Source organism: Crassostrea angulata, chromosome 3 (assembly GCF_025612915.1).
Source record: "Crassostrea angulata isolate pt1a10 chromosome 3, ASM2561291v2, whole genome shotgun sequence".
Lineage (NCBI taxonomy): Eukaryota > Metazoa > Mollusca > Bivalvia > Ostreida > Ostreidae > Magallana > Magallana angulata.
Window position 1 is genome coordinate 41305471 of NC_069113.1, and position 19193 is coordinate 41324663.

General features: G+C 32.4%; 2 protein-coding genes across 2 annotated transcripts; one reads left to right on the forward strand and one right to left on the reverse strand.

The window, feature by feature from the left end:
* Nucleotides 1-3: 3 nt before the first annotated feature.
* LOC128176277 (protein arginine methyltransferase NDUFAF7, mitochondrial-like) lies at nt 4-5085 on the reverse strand. The gene is made up of 10 exons (XM_052842493.1): nt 4934-5085; nt 4350-4501; nt 4086-4166; nt 3178-3288; nt 2564-2815; nt 1986-2093; nt 1743-1895; nt 1317-1422; nt 1078-1145; nt 4-312 (listed from the first exon to the last, which is right to left on the reverse strand). Exons 1-10 carry the CDS (start codon nt 5019-5021, stop codon nt 112-114), a joined length of 1320 nt encoding a protein of 439 aa, XP_052698453.1. The 5' UTR covers nt 5022-5085; the 3' UTR covers nt 4-111.
* Nucleotides 5086-5273: 188 nt separating this feature from the next.
* LOC128176276 (ERO1-like protein beta) lies at nt 5274-18178 on the forward strand. The gene is made up of 16 exons (XM_052842492.1): nt 5274-5486; nt 8336-8455; nt 9698-9781; nt 10619-10672; nt 11043-11119; nt 11466-11539; nt 11866-11986; nt 12101-12141; nt 13336-13347; nt 14243-14335; nt 14757-14926; nt 15098-15174; nt 15315-15384; nt 15831-15917; nt 16126-16265; nt 16572-18178. The coding sequence occupies exons 1-16, from the start codon at nt 5385-5387 to the stop codon at nt 16621-16623; spliced, it is 1374 nt and encodes a 457-aa protein (XP_052698452.1). The 5' UTR covers nt 5274-5384; the 3' UTR covers nt 16624-18178.
* The last annotated feature ends 1015 nt before the right edge of the window (nt 18179-19193 follow it).

Sequence of the window (19193 nt, forward strand, 5' to 3'; positions counted from 1 at the left end):
AAATTCAAAAATCACATTTTAATATCAAAATCAGCAATAAAAAATAAGCCATTTGTGATATTTCAATTAGAACATGTATTTCAATTCATTCATTTACAAAACAATCTACTTTTATTTTGGCTCAGATTTTTGTTCAGATTTAGGTTCATTATGTGCTGTGATTGGGATGAACCCCGGGGGTACATAGTCTGTATCTTTAGGAGCGATAGCAAAAAACTTGAAGCCCCATCCCATTTGCTGAGGGTGCATTAGTCTCCAGACACTCTTCATCATCGCTCTTCTGGTTTCAACGTCCTTATCCTGCATCAGCGCCTAGTTTAATACATAACATAATTTTTCAGTCAAAGACAAACTGTCATGATCACTTCAAGTAATTGTATGTTCATATGATATACACATGAACATACGTAAATATAATCAGAAAATTTTAATAATAATAAATAATAATTATGATCATTAGGATAGGTCAAAATTATAACGTGTCTGTTTGGCACAAATTACTGGCAAGTTTAAAGTTGAGCATATCAAAGGTATGCATCAAAGAGCTACACACTAGAAATGACCTTAATAGCAGATGTAACAATTTAAAAAAAAAAGTTTGATGCACATGGGCCAAAAAATGTGTTGCAAATCAAACTCAAATCTGATCTACAAGTCAATTCAATGCTGCACACCAAAAAATCATCTCAATGCAACAAAAAATCTTTAAACTTTCCATATTTGAAATAAATTTATTTAAAGGATAATAACTTAATCTAGGAAAACGAAATTGGTGAAATAGACACAGAGTAATCACTAATAAGGATCACATGTACATTTATATACTGTGGAATCATTTTTATTCATGTCAATTTTCATTAAATGCAAATTTTCAATGACTTTTTAATCAATTTGATCCACAAATCACATTTAAATGTTCACTGAAGTGAAATTTTGTAATGATATGGCCATCAATTTATGTACGTTTATCCTTGAAACTGTGATTTTCACTACATCTTTGAAAACATGCTGATGAATACTAATACTAATGAAACCATAGAACATGTATATGGTAAATCAACAACAGACAGACAGTACCTGTAGCCTGGCTCCTATCCCCATTCCATTCAGGAAATTGTTCTGTGTCACAGGACCAAATGTTTTCACTAAACATAGAAAAAAAACATGCATCATAAAAAATGTTAGATTATTCAATTTTCCTTCTTTCACCGCTGCTCTTCAACTGCGAGTGCATAAAATTCTAAATTAGAATAAACCTTGTGTACTATAGGAAAAAACCTGTTCAGGTACTTCATTGAATATAGCAAGCATCGTACCATTCTCTCCACAACAGTGTTTAAAGTAGGCAAAGTCCACATCAGCAGTCAGATCCGCTGATCCTGGCATCTCGAGAGGGTCATACAACTTGTGGGCTTTAAAAGCCTGTAAGAATACATTTACTTTATATCAATGTTCCATCCGCATCCAAATAGATGAAGGATAATTTGTGCTCTGATTCTTCTGAATGCTGTCCACCTACTCTGACAAATATAATCAAGTACTTTTGATTTACCTGGTAAACTTTGTCAATATACATGCACGTATCAAAATGTATTCTTCCTTATCCGTAACTGTCTTTTGAGAATGTAATGACTTGTTGACTCAATTTGTAATATCGTTAAAGTTATAATTAAAATATTTGGTGCACATACCCGGTAACTTAATTTTCATACATGAGAGAATCCAGCAGAGATTTGTTTTACCCTAAATGTGTCTTTCTTTGTTCCTTCGTGCCCGTAGTCAATAATCAGTGCCCGTCCACCATGATCGCTGACTCTCTGTGAAATTTTCTGCACTATTATTCCACTTTCTGGGCTTACTTCAACATGATCTCTCTCATCTGTCTCTGCCAAATGCTGAAATTTTGTCAAAGCATAATCAGTTGGATTTACCATTTTAAATTGTGCATCATTAGGAAAAACAGTTTCTTCTCTTCACACACTTACTGTGAGAAATGCCTTTGCATTGGTGGTTGGTCCACGAGACATGATAAATCGTAGTCCTCCTCCCTCTTGAATATCTACTAATATCTCATGCCATTCACCATCTTTTTTCTAAAAATCAAATGTTATCTGTGCATTTACAATAAAAAAAAGTTATTTATAAACATTTATTCAAGTACATACACCATAATTATAAATACCTAAATAATAATAATAATAATAGAAAAATTGTTGCAGATGTAAAATTCTGTACAATGCATCATTTACAGGAATCTTTTCCCTGCAAATTACTATTATGGTACTGGTATGTAAACTTCCAATATGACCACTTGGTCATAAAGTTTGGTGGGTATGATACACCAGAACTCCCATATTTTCAGGCCCAAAGTGGGCATGCAGACCACAGGTATACAAAAGTGTTTATTATTACATTACATAATTTATAAGATGGACTAAGTCTCTAGTCAATTCATTCATAGAATTATAACTCATCTCTCTCACATTGCCAAGGATATCTACATGTATGTCAAAGAACATTACAGCACTAGTAAATGATCTGATCATGAAAGCTAATAAACTACCTGAAATTTATAGATGGGCAAAATATCAAAAAACTCGTGGGCAATAACACATGAACACTCGTTGGGTACTTGGTCTAGGAACCTGTGCCAGTGAACCTCTGGTCCATACTTGGATCTCTGGGACTCTACAACAGTGTCTTCAGGAGTTGTTGCCCCTGTGAGAGCCTCTAACTGGAATTGTCTCATCTTTGGACTGACTTCTACCAAGTGAAGGGAAATTGCTTTGTTGAACTCTTTGAACTGGGAAAACACCTGGGAAAGTAGAGAAAATAGTTTTTAAAAAGGAGATACAGTTGAACCTCATTATCTCGAACTAGATGGGACTGGTTAAAAACTTTGAGATATCCAAGTATTCAAGATATCAAGGGTAAAATACTTAAAGTTTAAGTGTTTGGGACTAAACATCACTTCAAAATATCCATTGTATTCGAGATATCGGTGTTCGAGATACCGAAGTTCAACTGTAAATATTATTACAAGAGTTTTCAGCTCTCATAATTTTTCCCACTTTAATCTTGGGCTATTTATGCTACCAGTAAACAAATAAAAAGTAACATACCAGGAAGGAAGAAATTTAATTGAAAGAAACATTTTTCATTGATTTATACATGTACCCTCATCATATCTGCTGCAAGTGTTCCCTTCCCTGGTCCCAACTCCACTATCTGTAGCTTATCTGGTTTACCCATTTGTTGCCATTCGTGAACACACCAAATGCCAATCAGCTAAAATGGAAAGAAAATACTGATTAACTGACTATACCACATACTGTACTTCAACTCAATGTTTTTTATACTCATGCAATCATAATTCTGATGACATATCAAAATACATGTTAGTTAATATTATAAAGTTCAATTTTGGTATCTTGAGAATGGGTACCATACTCACTGCATGATGTCAAAGAGAATTTGAAGTCTCAACCATTTATTCTACTAGAATTTTAATTTGATATTTCAAATCTTCAGACTCCTGTGGAGTTTGGGATAATGAGGTTTGACTGTAGTTATAGTCTGTCCCAAGTTATTGCTTCCATCAATTATTGATGATTTTTAATAAAAATACACTTACCTGCGAAAGAAGTACAGTTGAAATCAATGAAATGGAAAATATCCAAGATATCTTCATTGAACAATTATCCCTTTTCACTCATAAAATTTCGCAGGAACGAAAATAAATTTCTTACGGAGACTTATAATGGGAAATGTTTACATCTTTTCTCCATTGGGAAGTACTTGGGACACCTCGCGCAATTTTTCAATGTTATCATCCGGGCTTATTAATGGCTGATGCAATGCAAAATCTCCATAGACTTTTTATTTTGGGATGTGTATTGAAACCTGAAGCGGAAGAGGGGGCGTTTCAAAACAGATAATCTGGACAATTTTCATATTATTGGATGAACGTAGTTTGAGTACAAAGGTATTTATTATTATCGAAATATCAAGTGAAAAGTGGTGTAAGCAAAAACTCGGGACAGAGTATAAAGTATTGTATTGTCAGTATGATCCACCATTCTTACCTCTCCAAACATTTGGTTGATTTCAGGGGAGGTAATGAAGTCACCACTCTCTCCGAACACCTCATTTTTTATGTAGTAGCCCTAACAAGATTAAAACAAACATAACATTTTATTGATAATTTAACTTGTTGTGTTTTCAGATTACTCAGAAAACCCCCACAAGAAGCCACATAAAGAATTTCATAACTCTTCCTTCCTCAACCAATACATAATTTACAGTCCTTTGATTGAATTTTCATTATGCATCTGTTTTTGATCCCTTACAGTGACTGGGTTAGTTAGGACTTCTTTCATATACTCAGCGATACTCAGTGGTCCGTTGGCTTTAATTCGTGCTGTCAGGTGCCGCATAAAAAACTCCTTGAGATCCAGTGGTTCTTGTGTGCATAAGTCTCGCTTGATCTCATGCTGTCTCCCTGCAAGGCACAAGCTTTAAAAATTTAACAATGTTTTTTTTTCAACTTAATAAATAAGTGCTGTATAATATTATTTATATGAGTCATGAAGTACATATTTTGTGGGTTTTTTTAAATGAACAATTAAGTATACTTTATATATAGTATGTACTGTAGACAGTGGGGTATGTAAATTTGTTTGATAATACATTAAAATTGTACTAGTTGTATAAGATTTTATGTTAACACACTGCAGTTGCAGGTAATTAAAGAAAAGAGTCTGCAGTATAAATCATTTTCGCCCAATCATGATTCATAATACATGCAGATATACTTCAATATCATAATGCAGCAGTGATAAACATAAATTTATAGTTGATACGCTTTCATAGATACATGTAGTTAATTTTCAGTTTTTCTACGATGATGAAACACCAAACAACATTGCATTACTTCCTAATCTGTTTACGCCCGTAAGTCTAGAGAAAACAGACCACGTCAGTCCAGGTATATTTCTACGTGACATTGCACACACGTGCATCACGGCAAGATTGGAAAACCCCCTTTCCCGAATAACCTCGGTTTCGAATGACAAATCGCCACGTCTATTTAAATTTAATATTCATACTCACTGGTGGTATTTTTTCAATTTTCTTTGATTAGATACTTTCATGACTTTAATGTAACAAGAAGATAGTAAAAGGACTATGAGTTACTATTGTAAAATAATTGATTTATCCAGATTTTGGCTATAAATACAGGAACTATATCGTTTGTAATAGCACGCGGAATCATATCCTTTGTATGTTCTCGGTGCGTGATAAATTTAGAATCAAAACAAAATTAGCATATGTGCTTGTTACCTAGATTGGAGGTGTAAAAGTGACAGAAGAACTTGTAGTAAATGACTTCTTTACTGTTAAAGTGTTTTGTGTTGCTTGCCATTTCTTTGCTGTTAGATGCAAAAAATGGAAGCAAAAGCCAACCAAGTGCATGCTTCTGCAAGGTAAGAGTTTCCATTTCGAATTATCTCTATATTTTTTAAACCTCCTAACTTTTATGGATTTTCAGTTTTTAACCTGCTGATGACTATAGCTTTATGACAAACAGTTTAAGATACACTCATTTGATTTTTGTCCTGTTACATTGTCTCGTGTTTCTTAATTTTTAATCATTAAGCACCATACTCTGCAATGCCTCCGGGCTCCAAACACACCGATACCGGTATTTGTTTATATAACATTTATGTAGAGTAACTGTTGTTGAATATTAAATATTAGACCCTGTGCTCATATAACAAGCAATATGAGGGCCTCATCCCCTTCACGGTGACTATAGTACTGCTCTTTTGCAGGGCAAAATGACATAGTTTGGTGAAATATGATGTAACGCAAATTCATTTAATTATCTAATTACTAAAACTTGGCAAAGTATATAATTTTGCCCTGCAAGAGAGTAGTACCATGGTTATCATGAAGTGGTATATAAATGTGCCTGTGGTTTCTGTATATGAACATTTAGGGTTTTGATTAATTAAATTTGATGGCTTTTAAGACCAGAATTCTACATATAACTTTGAATTCAAATACCGGTATCTATGAGTGTCATTATTTTCAAACAGTTTCAAAATATTAGTGATCTGGCTATATGTGCTCAGATTTCACATCTATCAAACTGGCCCTTTATTTTATAGAAAAGAATCCATAAATTATAGTCGTAACAAGGAAGGAAAAAGTTGAATAGCATCTTACAAAGAGATGACATGATACTGGTTCACATCTTCTATGTATTGCAGTTCAGTGCATTCATGGAAATAGATGTGGATTTGTAACATTTGTTAGTGAAAGAGCCCTCGGCAATGTCGGCATTGTTGATGGCTCAGTAATGAACAATATGTTTTTTCAATGGTGTACACATAGACATACAGGGATGACTGTATCTTGTGAGATTGTGAAAATGTAATATTGAACATGGTATTATAAAATTGATCTTTAGTTTTACTTGTTTATATTTGTTGTGGATTAGACTGCCTAAAAATTTGTCTGTAATTTTTTTAGGATATGTAAGGAAAAATGTGCATGCATGTAACATGAAATACATATATGATGCTCTCTCTCTCTCTCTCTCTCTCTCTCTCTCTCTCTCTCTCTCTCTCTCTCTCTCTCTCTCTCTCTCTCCTTTTCAGCAGTTATTACAATAAATAAATGTATGATAAGATATTGTACTCATATTGATAGATTATCCTAGACAATGTAAAGTTACGATATGTTCATCATCATGTAAAATTGCAATCATGTCTGATTATTTATTGAATTTGTAGAAACAGATAAAGCTTTTAACAGCTGATTGAATTCATTCAAATTTCCATATGTGAAACATCTGCTATTCACCTGACAGTGCTATGTTCGATAAAATTGGCAGACAGAATGATTTATTATGTGTACAAACTACTTGCTGCTATTTATTGACTTAATGACTTCACCATATGTATAATTTATCAACTTCAAATCAAATTGCACTGATGGCGCAGTCACAGTATCAAATATAAATAGATTTGAAAAGATTGTAGCCACTGACATAAACAGGAAAGCTTTGAATTATCATTGATTTTGTTAAGATTAAAAATAGGAGTGGGCATCAAGAAAATTGGATTTTGCAAAGTCAAAGTGCAGTTTATAATGCATGTATAAACAAGTTGCTGTCCTTTAACTAATTAAAAAAGACTGCAATATGGAAATATGAAAATCTTAAAATTATCACAGATTCCACCGACTCTAGCCCCCCTACTTTGATATGAAGACATCTACAGAGCTCGAGGAGATCTCTAATTGCAAAAGTGATATATGATGCATATCATATTAGTAGCAAGCCTGGATTTAGTGCCTTTAACCACTAAATGTGTGCATTGTATCACATAGAGCAGTGACCTTTCACTTCAGAATTAAATATAATTATGAACTAATCTAAAATAATGAAGATTGCATTTATAGTATTGGAGAATTCACTGTTTGCACACATATTACACGATCACTTCACAACACTTTGTTACTAGACACCTTCTGTAAATTGATTTTGAATCATATTTTGATGCATTTTTCTTGAAATGTAAACTTTATACAGAGAAAATTATATAAAGTTATATAAAGGTTATTAATTAATCATGCTTAAAAATTTTAATGAGTAAATATACAAGCCCCGTCTACTAAAAATATAGGTACATATATTAAGCTATTTCGTAAAACAACCAAGCATCACGATTTATGCTATTTGATGCATATTGTAGTTTCATCATAACTTTAACATTTTCCATGATTCTGTCAGTTCATATCACATGCTGATCATTTTTTAAAAGGAATATTTCTTTTGCTGTACTGTTCACCAACAATTTTACAATTATAGCTCCTTTAAACATATGCATATGGCATGGAATCCCAATCCCGATCCAGATAAACGTTAGCTAGCCTGGTTCTCTTAGCTACCCATGATATTGAGCAGGCACCAGGCTAGCTCATGTGCAAGCTGAATTTTCCTCATAGCATCCGGTTAAACCTTGCTTAAATATTTTCTGCGTGGACCCTGAGGTACTCTTTTGTATGATTTTTGTTTGTTTACGCATTTTATGATCTTGTTCACAGACATTTGTTAAATATGGGCAAAATCAAATGTAGCTGCAAAAATGTCCTCTCCTGATTTTTAAAAAATTTTTTTTTGTGGGGGGGGGAGGGGAGGAAAGAAAACATTATTTTAAATTTTGAATCTTTTGGCAATGCTACTAATGAAACCCACTAATATTAAAGTTCCTAACATCCTCAGAGCTGAGGTCTACTGATTTACTGTATAGAGCTGTACTTGTAGCTTCAGGGAGAGGTGGATGACTGTTCCTGTAAAGTAGAGAACCTGGACTCCCTCAACAACAGAAAGGTCTATCCCGTCCTGAAGAGCCTGCTACAGAGGGACTACTTTCGATACTTTAAGGTAATCTACAAATTTTTTCTCTTTGTATGGGAGAGGGTAAAAGGGGTCACTTTTGTTGTTATTATGCCATAAAGGGATTAATAAAAAGAAATATGCTTGGGATAGACTTCTGTGTTTCTGTGTTGGTTTACAACTTTACAATATTTTATATTGGTATTTACCCAGAATTAATGAGACATATTGTGATATGTAACAATTACTTTTAATTCAGTTAGGTTAAATTATTCTATAAAATATGTTCTGTATTTTGATGAACTTGAATATAAATGGCACACATATGTGTTGTAAATGTCAATTCTATATTGCATTCATAATTACCTGTACATAAATTCAGATGATATGGCTGTTCATATTTTTAAAAAACTCCATTAGGAATAATTCAAGGTGTAGAACTTTTCAGGGTCATGTCTGCAATTATAATGTATCGTCAATACTTGAAACTATTAGAAGTTAGATTAATATAAGCATCAGAGGAAGAGGTCCTTATAAATTGATTCAAGTATGTGTACTTGTGATAAGAGTCTGAGAGTCACCAAGACCCCCAGACACAATGTTCCTCATGTAAAAAAGTGTGGCAATCTAGATTCTGACCACAGACCTGAATGAAGCTCTGATACTAATTAAAGAAAGATCTATGACATTGGTTCATTTGGTCACAGCATTATTTTGATTGTACATTTTGTTTCAGAGACTAATAAATTATTTGTAATACTGTGGAATTATCAGATTTCATGGTGGCGCAATTTTCGTGGAGTTCCTGGGTACCTCTCATTCTTGAGTTAACATCCTCCAAGAAATGATAAATTAGGGTAATAAAGTAATATTTCATGTTGGTACATGTATAAGAAAACAAATGAAATTACATCCCAAGAACCTTTAAGATTCAATCAATCCAGGTAAATCGCCCCCCATGAATTTTAATGATTCCACAGTATGCTGATTTGTGCAAACATGACACTCAATAATATGAAAATTACTTTGAATTTTAACAAATTCAACATTTCAATTAGTTTCCATTAGCATTTCAATCTCCATTTGAATAAGACATAAAAAAATTATTTAGTACATGTAATTGACATAGATCGGTAATTCCCATCCACAGCAAGGTTGGCGTCAAGAAATCCCAAATATCTAGGTGTTATAGTTTGTCACAAAAATAAATTTGTATTTGATTTCAGATTAGTGTGTACCATACACATGTATAAAGTTTTAATGTTGTGTATGCTTTGAATATGTTTTTAGGTGAATTTGATGAAACCATGCCCATTTTGGTCGGACGACAGTCGCTGTGCTCTAAAGGACTGCCATGTTCAGTCTTGTACAGAGGTAAAAAAAAAAATGAAAATCATGTTAACGAGCATGTATGGAAAATATTGTACATGTATTCATTGCAGTGAATAAACAGGAAATAAATGGTATGTTTTTTTAAACTAAACAAATTGATAATGATATTTATTTCATTCCCATTAGTCTTTTTAAAAAACATGCATTGTTTGTAGGCATTGCCTCAAACTATTTATTTTCCTGGATTAAGGCTTTGTAGAAATCAGTGCATAATATGCAAACTTAATTTTGAAGGTATTCCAGTGGAAGCCATTTTTTTTAAATGGTGAAAAGATTATTGATTTTGTCTTAAAATACAGTATTACAATGTACTAGTAAATGAGTTTCCCTAGACCCTGATAAGGCTGTAGGCAATGGAAATGTGTTGTATGATAGATTAGAAGAATTGTATTGAATGTATTTTTTTTACCGGTACATTAAAATCTTGATAACATGATAGCGTTTATTTATTTTTTTTTTTTACATTTCTTAAGAATCTGTGAATGCATAGTACCTTTATGAAATGCAAATACATGTACAAAGTAAATTATGTATTTTTAAAAAACATGTCTTCTTTTAAGTACAAACTTAACGTGCATGGTATCCATGGTATCAGCAATGTAAATGTTGTTTATTACAGCACAACTTTTATGATTGCTAGTAATATTCATCTTAATAGATCTATATACATGTATTAGATAGCTACTCCATCAAATCATGTACTTGAATGCTGTTGCCATAAGCTACAATATACTTATACATTATTTTAATTAAAATTTTGATGGGTGCTATAGCACTGGTAAAGAAAATCAATTTTGATGGTATGTGTTTATTTTCCAGGATCAAGTACCTGAGGGTTTGAAGGGACATAAAAATGAAAGGGAACCCAACAAGGTGACACTTATTACCTGTACATTTAGATACACCTGTGATTCCAAGTGATTCAAATTAACAAACAATATACATATACCAAAATATGCATACATGTACACTCAGGTAAACAACATCCTGAAATATGCATACAAATCAGTTCATAAACAACATCCTAAAATGTGCATGCAAGTACAACTCCAGTTAAACAACTTCTTGATACAAATTTTATTGGTCAAATTTACCAGTACACGTATAATGTTGCAATATTGTTTTTTGTCCATGAAACCAAAGAAAAAAAAGCAGCAAAACAATAGACTGTATGAAATGAAGACTGTATGGTACACATAAACATTTCTTGTCTTATAACAATTTCTAAAATTCTGTATGACAGTACTCTAAGGAAGCTCAGAAGGAGGAGCCGAACTGTAATGAGGAGAGAAAGCTGGGGGCTCTAGACAGAACCATCAGGTAGGATGTGACATTGTGTCTACCTTTTTTATACCAATTTAAGAGAAGGGATTAGGAATTAGAGGAGTAGTTGGGGATTTATCTGGCAATATTCACAATTTCCGGTGATAACACTACGAATCAAAGTAACATATAGTTCAATAATTTCATCATTGATGCATGCTTTTTTTTAGCCATGTTCAACATGTGTTGCTTATTATTCAAGATGAAAATATAATGATGAAAAATAACCGCAATGATCACCTCATTATACTCAAAGAATGATTCCTTATAAGTTATTCCTTAAATCCTATTGAGTGGGATATACAAGAATTGCTGTTTAATTTCTGCTTGAATTTGCTTCCAGTGCAGAGAGCATGGAGGCCTTTAAGAACTGGACCCAACACGATGACAAGCAGGAAACCTTTTGTGAAATAGATGGTAAGATTCATTCATCGCATTCAAAGATTGCTTAATGCATTTTTATTTTGGCTGTCCATCTCAGTGTAGTCTTTGCTTTGGCATATTTTTAGCATTTGTACATGTATTAATTTTTGAATGTGTTCATTACATGATGAAAAGGTAAAGGGCAATGTGTTCTAGTCTATAGACTCTTGCTCTTCTGTTCATTGGACAAATGTGTTGCTGTTAGTCAGGTGATAAGATTCGTCCATTGATTCTGCAATGGAAACTGATCTGTTTTGTACTGCGCCGTGATTCATTTTGTTCTGTTTGACAACCCAATCTATATAGCACCTTTCTTTCAGATGAATACACCCCAGATTGTCAGTATGTGGATCTGCTGTTGAACCCAGAGAGATACACTGGCTATAAAGGAGCATCCCCTCACCGAATCTGGAAGAGTATATATGAGGAAAACTGCTTCAAGTAGGTGTTCTTTAAAATCTTCTTTGTATCATGACTATATGTTCATTTTTTATTTTTTTTTTACAAAAAAATGTGTGAAGTGTCTATTATAGCTCTACTGTTTATGTTCAACAGACCAGAAAAATTGGTATATGGATCTAAGAAAAGTCTAGCAGGTAATGGGAATGCTTTATTATCTTGTTTACACACATATAGAAGCCAATGAATCACTATTTTATGATGTGAATATGTTTTTAATTGCATAATTAAATTTATGTGGGCAGACGTTTGAATTGAATTGAGAATATATAGATAATTTGGCTAGAACTTTATTTTTGCTAGATGTACCACTTTTTGTTCAAGATATTTTCCGAGGTTTGTTCAGCACGTGAACAATGTTTTGGTTCAATGCACTTTCTATCCATTCATTGGCATTAGGGGCAACTTATGTGAAAAAGGTTGCACTTCAAATATTTTGATTTATATTTCTTATTTTATGTATTCATGTCTAGTTTTTCAAGGATATGGTAATATCAAGATAATTCACCTAAAGAAACCCCTAATTTTTTCCTGTAAAGAACATTTACTTTATTGTTCTTTGCTCTGAAAAAAGCTATTAAGATAGGATCCAAATTACCCCTGTTTTTCTTTCTACCACTATTATTTTGGGTTTTTTTCACTCAGGGTTTGGTGTTTTGATTTTTTAAAATTTACTTTTTAAAAAAAATAACCCTCCCCCAAAAATATTGGGAAAGAATACAGTATTGTGAATTATTATTCCTCTCTGAATATTTTTTTTACATAAAATTACAACAAACATGCTACTCTATCTAACTGTGAAAAAGTTTCCATCCTATCTGCCCATGGTGAATAGTCATAGAAACTTTTCACCAGCAGCATTCGATTTCCAAACGTTTTAAAACTGGGAACACCTCTGGTGCTCCCAGTTTAAATTCATAGTCTGACAACCCTGAATTGCTTACCATCAAGAAAAACAAGTAAAGTTTTCTTTGGTGTGATATAATACCTTTTTACTGACTATCCGGACAATAGCAACTTTGTTGTCCCCCTCAACAACGACTGTTTCCCTATACTTTGCTTTGTGAAATAGTTGCTGTCTCCGGGGACAATAAACTTGCTATTGTCCTCATAGCCAGTAAATAGGCATATAATATGTTACTGTATATCTTAATTTAAACTGTTGTTAAAAAAAATATGATCTTAAAGTTCCATGCAGTAATTGCTTTATAGAACATAAAACATTTCTTTATTTTATTGGAAAGCACATTTTTTACAACAAAAAAGGCAATGGTGGTCTTTCAACTTTCAACTTATTTACTAATCAGAATTTCTCCCATATTTCTTTGCAGGCTCAATGGAAGGTATGCGGATGGTAGTAGATGTAATAACATTTAGTCAGTGTATACTAACTCTTGCTGTCTCTCTCAATCTGCAGATCAAATTGCATGATGTATTTATATTATGTTTTGTAAATTATAAGTTTTAGTTTGACTAATTAATAGGCATGTACAGACATTGTAGTCTGAGTTTATATTTTCTTCCTGATTTCCATCATATACATAAATTTGAATGAACTATACACAGATTAGTTTATGTAGTATTCTGACTAACAAGTGCTTAAAATTACATATATCTTATTTTTGCAAAAGTAAACAGAACCTATAGTACATCATAGTACATTAGATCCACTTATTGTACTTTGCTTATTTTTGTTGCATATATCTTACATATTGCATTAAGGTACATTGACCATGTCAGTAAGAGAGATAACCTCATCTGGATATATTGATATTATTTTTTTTAACATGTTAAGTTGTTATAAATTTAAAGTACACAGATAATTACATTTTGGCCAGCAGGGTATGCAAAAAATGTGTGCATATTGATTAACTTACATTTCTTTTCCAATTCCTTATTGCTATAAGTTAAATCTGAGTGAACAGCGTTAATGGACCTTAAACATTGTGTTGAAAGAAAAAGCAATGACTTGTTGTAATAGATAATTGCATGCATGCATGTCTGCAGAGTTTAAATTCACATGTAGAATATATTATTTTCTTTATTTGGAATGGTGGCACTAAAAACTAATGCCCTAAACAACCAATGCTTTAAAAATACAGTATTGCATAAATTAATGTAACTCAACTCTAATACATTTCAAAGATATATTAAAATTTAGTTTTGTTGATTTAGAGTTTGATATATTTCTCACATTACTACTGTGTGTTGAAAGTTTTATGTCTCTTGCTAATTTAGGTCTTTGTTTGGAGCAGCGGGCGTTCTACAGACTGGTTTCTGGTCTCCATACCAGCATCAACCTTCATCTCTGCAACGAGTACCTCTTTCCTGGTAAGTTCTAGATGGTTAGGGAAAAAGTCGAATTCTAGATGGTTGGGAAAAAAGTCAAAAGTTCTCATACATGTTCCTGACAGTGTATATGAGTGGGGTTTTTCTGAGAGTGAACATTTTTTGTGATTGATTACAAAAAAATGATTCAGATTTTTTTTTTTGAATAATTTAAGAGATATATGATTAAGTTTTTGCAAATTTTAGCTTTTATGTATCACCTTGCAGAAAAAAATCCCATTTATTTCGATAAAGCTCAAATGGCACGTGTGCTTTTGGAAATGCTTGTCAAAATATTAAAGATATCATTTAATAACAAAAAATATAATATATTTACTTTTCATAGTACCAGTATTTAATGTAATACTGTTAAAACAATTCAACTGCCAAAATTTAGAATACTGTACTGATACTTTTTATGCAGCAAAAAACCTACTGTCTGCACCTGAATTTGGCCCAAACACTGAGGAGTTCATTCGGCGATTTGACCCCAAACCCACCAAAGGTCAAGGACCACAGAGGCTGAAAAACCTCTACTTCACCTACTTGGTAGAGTTGCGGGCCCTGGTGAAGGCTGCTCCTTACCTAGAAGAGGTATTGTCTAAGTCAATGTGTTTTCTTCCATTAGAATTATATTCAGTTTCTTCATATTATAATCAGAAAAATTATTCTCCTTTTTCCCAGTTTATTTCATTAATGTTAAAGTTGTCAATTTCAACTTTTCAAAATTGTGGATGATTTTGAGTCTCTATTTTGGGAATCTAGGAAGACTTTTTTACCGGAAATCCTGAGGAGGACAAAGACGTGAAGGAAGGGGTCAAGGACTTCCTGGAAATCATCAAGTGAGGCTCTTAATTAAACTTTTAGGAATTTTATTGCATTGTGTAATCGTTTATGTCAAATTCCTGTTTATTTCCTGTGTGTTTGGTTGAGGTGTTTCTGCTTATTTCCTTATTGTAATGTCAACATGATTTAATTCCAGGTCATTTCCAGACCACTTTGATGAGAGTAAACTCTTTAAGGGGGACCCAAAAGTTGCTGAAAAACTAAAGGTACCTGGGTGCAGTAATGAATCATAACCAGCATTTTGTGTTGCAGTTTATTTACTAACAAAAAGATAGATTCATGCGTAGGTCTATAGTAAGCTTATCGGTTTCTCTAACTGATGTCTACTTGATCTATCAAAGTAGCGTTAAATGAATATTCATGCACCAAATGAGATATCATGTTTAAACTTATTGAATTCTACACACTTTGGGTTGTGACCGCATAAACAATGTGTGTTATGCAAACTGCAATTTGATAATTGAAGCTCAATATCCAACAATGCTAACTGGAATTGGTCAATACTTTAATACGCTATGTGATATTTCCTTCTCATGAGGATCGTATACATGTTGGTCATGGTTTGTGACAATGTAACTGAATGTACGGTAATAAATATCATAATTCACCTAATTATATATGTTTTATTTGTATTTGTTTTCATTAATTGCAGACTGAATTCCGAGAGCATTTTAGGAATATCTCCAGAATTATGGACTGTGTTGGTTGTGACAAATGTAAACTATGGGGAAAATTACAGGTTAGAAATCTGTCCAACTCTTTGTCCCACAATAAACAAAAGCACAAGATGTTTTGCTCTACAAGAAAATATACGAATCATACATTCTATTTGAATTTTCTGTTTCTAAGAGAAACATGTTTGGGGAAAAACTCAAAACTTTACAATATGAATGATGTAGAAAAACAATAGTACAATACCTGTATAAACGCTCTTTATTGTTCTCCAGGTACAAGGCATGGGGACAGCCCTGAAGATCCTGTTCTCCGGGGACAGGATTGGGTTGGAGTCCACAGTTAATGCTCATCACAAGCAGAGATTCCAGCTCAGAAGATCGGAAATTGTCTCCCTTTTTAATGCTTTCGGAAGGTATGTGATCAATAAAAATCTACCCTGTACTTATCTTATTAACTAGTTTTCCAGATGAGTTAAATGATACTGCATAAAGGGAAATTCACTTGTCCGAAACTATTCATTCTTCTTAACCCATTATCTATGTATGTGAACTTTTAAGGTAAAAATAAATTTATCTGATATTGTAATATATATTATGTGATTTATAAACTGCTTGCTGATCCTATAGTTTTAAGAATTGTGATATGTTTAACAATAACATAATTAGGGGTAAGCAGTGAGTTTTTGAAGCTATTATTTAGAACTCTTCTTTTCTTGCAGGCTTTCCAGTAGCATCCAAACCATAGAAAAATTCAGAAAGCTGACCAGCTGACAGGGGATGGATAAGAAGTAGTTCAGAATCTCTGGAATCTTAATGACTACTGACTACAACAATGGATCTCAGCTCTAAACTTACCTGTCTGTGTAAATCCATGCTAGATTTAAAGTGGAAAATATCTTCTCATAAAGAAAATCCCCTGCTGTAGAAAAATAAAAACCCTTAAGTTTTGGAAGACCAACCTTTCTGTCTCATGTTAGAATGTTTTAGTATGGTAGGTATTTAAGATTTTTCACGCAATTTTCATTCAGTATTTTGTTGTTTTTCAAGATAGATTTTGTCATAATTGTTCTTTGCTGTTACTATAAAGGTTTTACATTCCATGTACATTTTAATGGGACCCACCGTTTAATAACCTTATCTAATTCAATAGTTCCTTTTTCTGTTTCTTTTTTCTGAGAGCTAGGTGAAATATATTTTGTGTATAACATCTGGTACAAGTAGATTTCCCAAATATTAAGAAGTAGTACAGTGTGGTGAGTTAGATTTTTAAGCAGTGCAATATCTGAGGAACACAAACTCTGTAATAGATTGTGTATACTGAATCTTTTTATCTATGTGATATTTTTAACTCTGATGAAATCATACTTGCTCTTTATTGTCTGTAATGTTTGATTTCACACAGAATATAATATGGTTGAGGAATTTATATGCTGTATTTTTATGACAAGAGTTCTCTATTAGCCTTGTTATAAAATATATGACAATAAATACATGTACATGTTCTACATGTATGTATTGTTGATGAAGTTATGATATTGTGCAGTTTTCCCTATAATTTATTACCAATGTATAACGTTGTCACGTGAGTAAGAGGAAAAATTGATTTTTAAAACAATGGGACTACTTCTATATAGCTCATCTGTTTTGTTTGTTATTATGGAACTATCTTTACACATGTTTCTTCTTGTGTTCATGAAAGGTGCTGAGTAAGGGTAATGCATTGGAAACAGCTCAAAAATAAGAGAACTTTTGATAGATTATAATGCAAATGAATGTTCTCTTAAAATTCTTGACATTAAGAATTCACTGGTTCTTTGTTCATACTATGCATACCATATTCTTACTTTTTTCAGTCCTCATATCTAAAGGCATGCTTTTTTAAAGTCTCTTATTTGCTCTTTTTGTAATGTTTATAAAATATTGTAAATCTTCAATATAATTGTATCATACATTTTACAGGAAAATTATTATACAGTAGGAAAGAAGTTATAATTTCATAACATTTTAAAAAATATTGGTACACCTGTATTTTTCAAAACTCAATGGAAAATTTTTAACAAAATGGGGGGGGGGAGGCTTTTGGCCACTGGATTGGCACCAACACTTCACCAAAAATGCTACTCAAATGAACCACCTACTAGATTGACTTTTTGTTGTAATGGACATGCAAATTGTAAAGACATGTACATGTTGAGTACTGTGATATTGTTGAAATGTACTATATTCCCTTCTTTAGATGATATTATTTTTGTTATTTCATTCACATACGCAGATAAAGTATAACGGTGCAGATGTCTTAAATTTAAAAGATTAGGGTGTACATTTTTTCCAAAAATTTCAATCATTAGTGTATTTTAGGGCTTATGTGCCATAAATGTATTGTGTAAAATAGAAATTTCTGTGTCTGTTTGAGATTCGTATAATGTTTCTTTTTTCACTGGGTATAAGATTGTATAGACAATTTCTAAATGGTTTTGATGTTGTTTGTAGTTCAAGAAATTGTATTCAACTTTGTCCTTGTGGGTTGCTTTTGTGCTTTGTGCAAAAAAATATGTTTTCTTATGAAATTGAAATCCATTTCAATTTTGACTTTAGTTTTGTTTATGATTGTCAAGGCTTTCAATTTTTAAATCTTTAGGAAAATATTCAACAACCAATATGAATGCATAATTAATCAGTCAGCTTTTGGAATACATGTATAAGTAAACAATTTGAATGCTCCACCCTCTGTTTAAAAAATATCAGTATACGCTAGCAGTCATGTACTGAACTATTTTGGAAGTACAGTTTTGGTGTGGCGCTAATGTGATAAAAAGATATTGTGTAGAACTACCTGGTAAAGTGATTCTTTTATCTCCCAGACCAGCTACTGGTTGTTTTGATGTTTGTTCATATTAAAATAATTCATTTTAATATAAGAAATGCTTATTTATACTAAAAAATATTCAAGTTTCTCCTTAGCTCAGTTCAGATTTGTGTATTGAGGTTTTAAAGATGACAACTGGAAACAAGTTGAGTGGATCTCAGTACTTTTAGTACATGAACCACTGTACCTGTACTTTGATTTGATATTGCTAATAGCTACTGAAGTTGTATAAGAAAAGATTATTAGAATAGGGGTAAATTTAGTCTTTTTTATGAATGTATATTTTTTTTGAGAAATCCACTTCTCCATAAACATTAAGCTGGTGCAAAAATGCTTTGTCGTAGAATTAAGTTGGAAATGTTTCTTTGTAAAATATAATTTAATATAGAATGTAAACTCTGTAGCATTTACGATAGTTTCATTTAAATTACCATGTCCATTATTGTTGTATATTTATGTGTCTATACCGAAGATC

Excerpts from the sequence above, each read along its gene's own strand:
- LOC128176277 (XM_052842493.1), bottom strand. The coding sequence starts at position 5,021 with ATGCACGTGTGTGCAATGTCACGTAGAAATATACCTGGACTGACGTGG. Across the intron at positions 4,502-4,933 it reads GGGCGTAAACAGATTAGGAA|GGAGACAGCATGAGATCAAG; the intron begins GTAATGCAATGT and ends TGTGCCTTGCAG. Across the intron at positions 4,167-4,349 it reads TCCTAACTAACCCAGTCACT|GGCTACTACATAAAAAATGA; the intron begins GTAAGGGATCAA and ends TAATCTTGTTAG.
- LOC128176276 (XM_052842492.1), top strand. The coding sequence starts at position 5,385 with ATGACTTCTTTACTGTTAAAGTGTTTTGTGTTGCTTGCCATTTCTTTG. Across the intron at positions 9,782-10,618 it reads ATGTTCAGTCTTGTACAGAG|GATCAAGTACCTGAGGGTTT; the intron begins GTAAAAAAAAAA and ends TTTATTTTCCAG. Across the intron at positions 14,336-14,756 it reads CAACGAGTACCTCTTTCCTG|CAAAAAACCTACTGTCTGCA; the intron begins GTAAGTTCTAGA and ends CTTTTTATGCAG.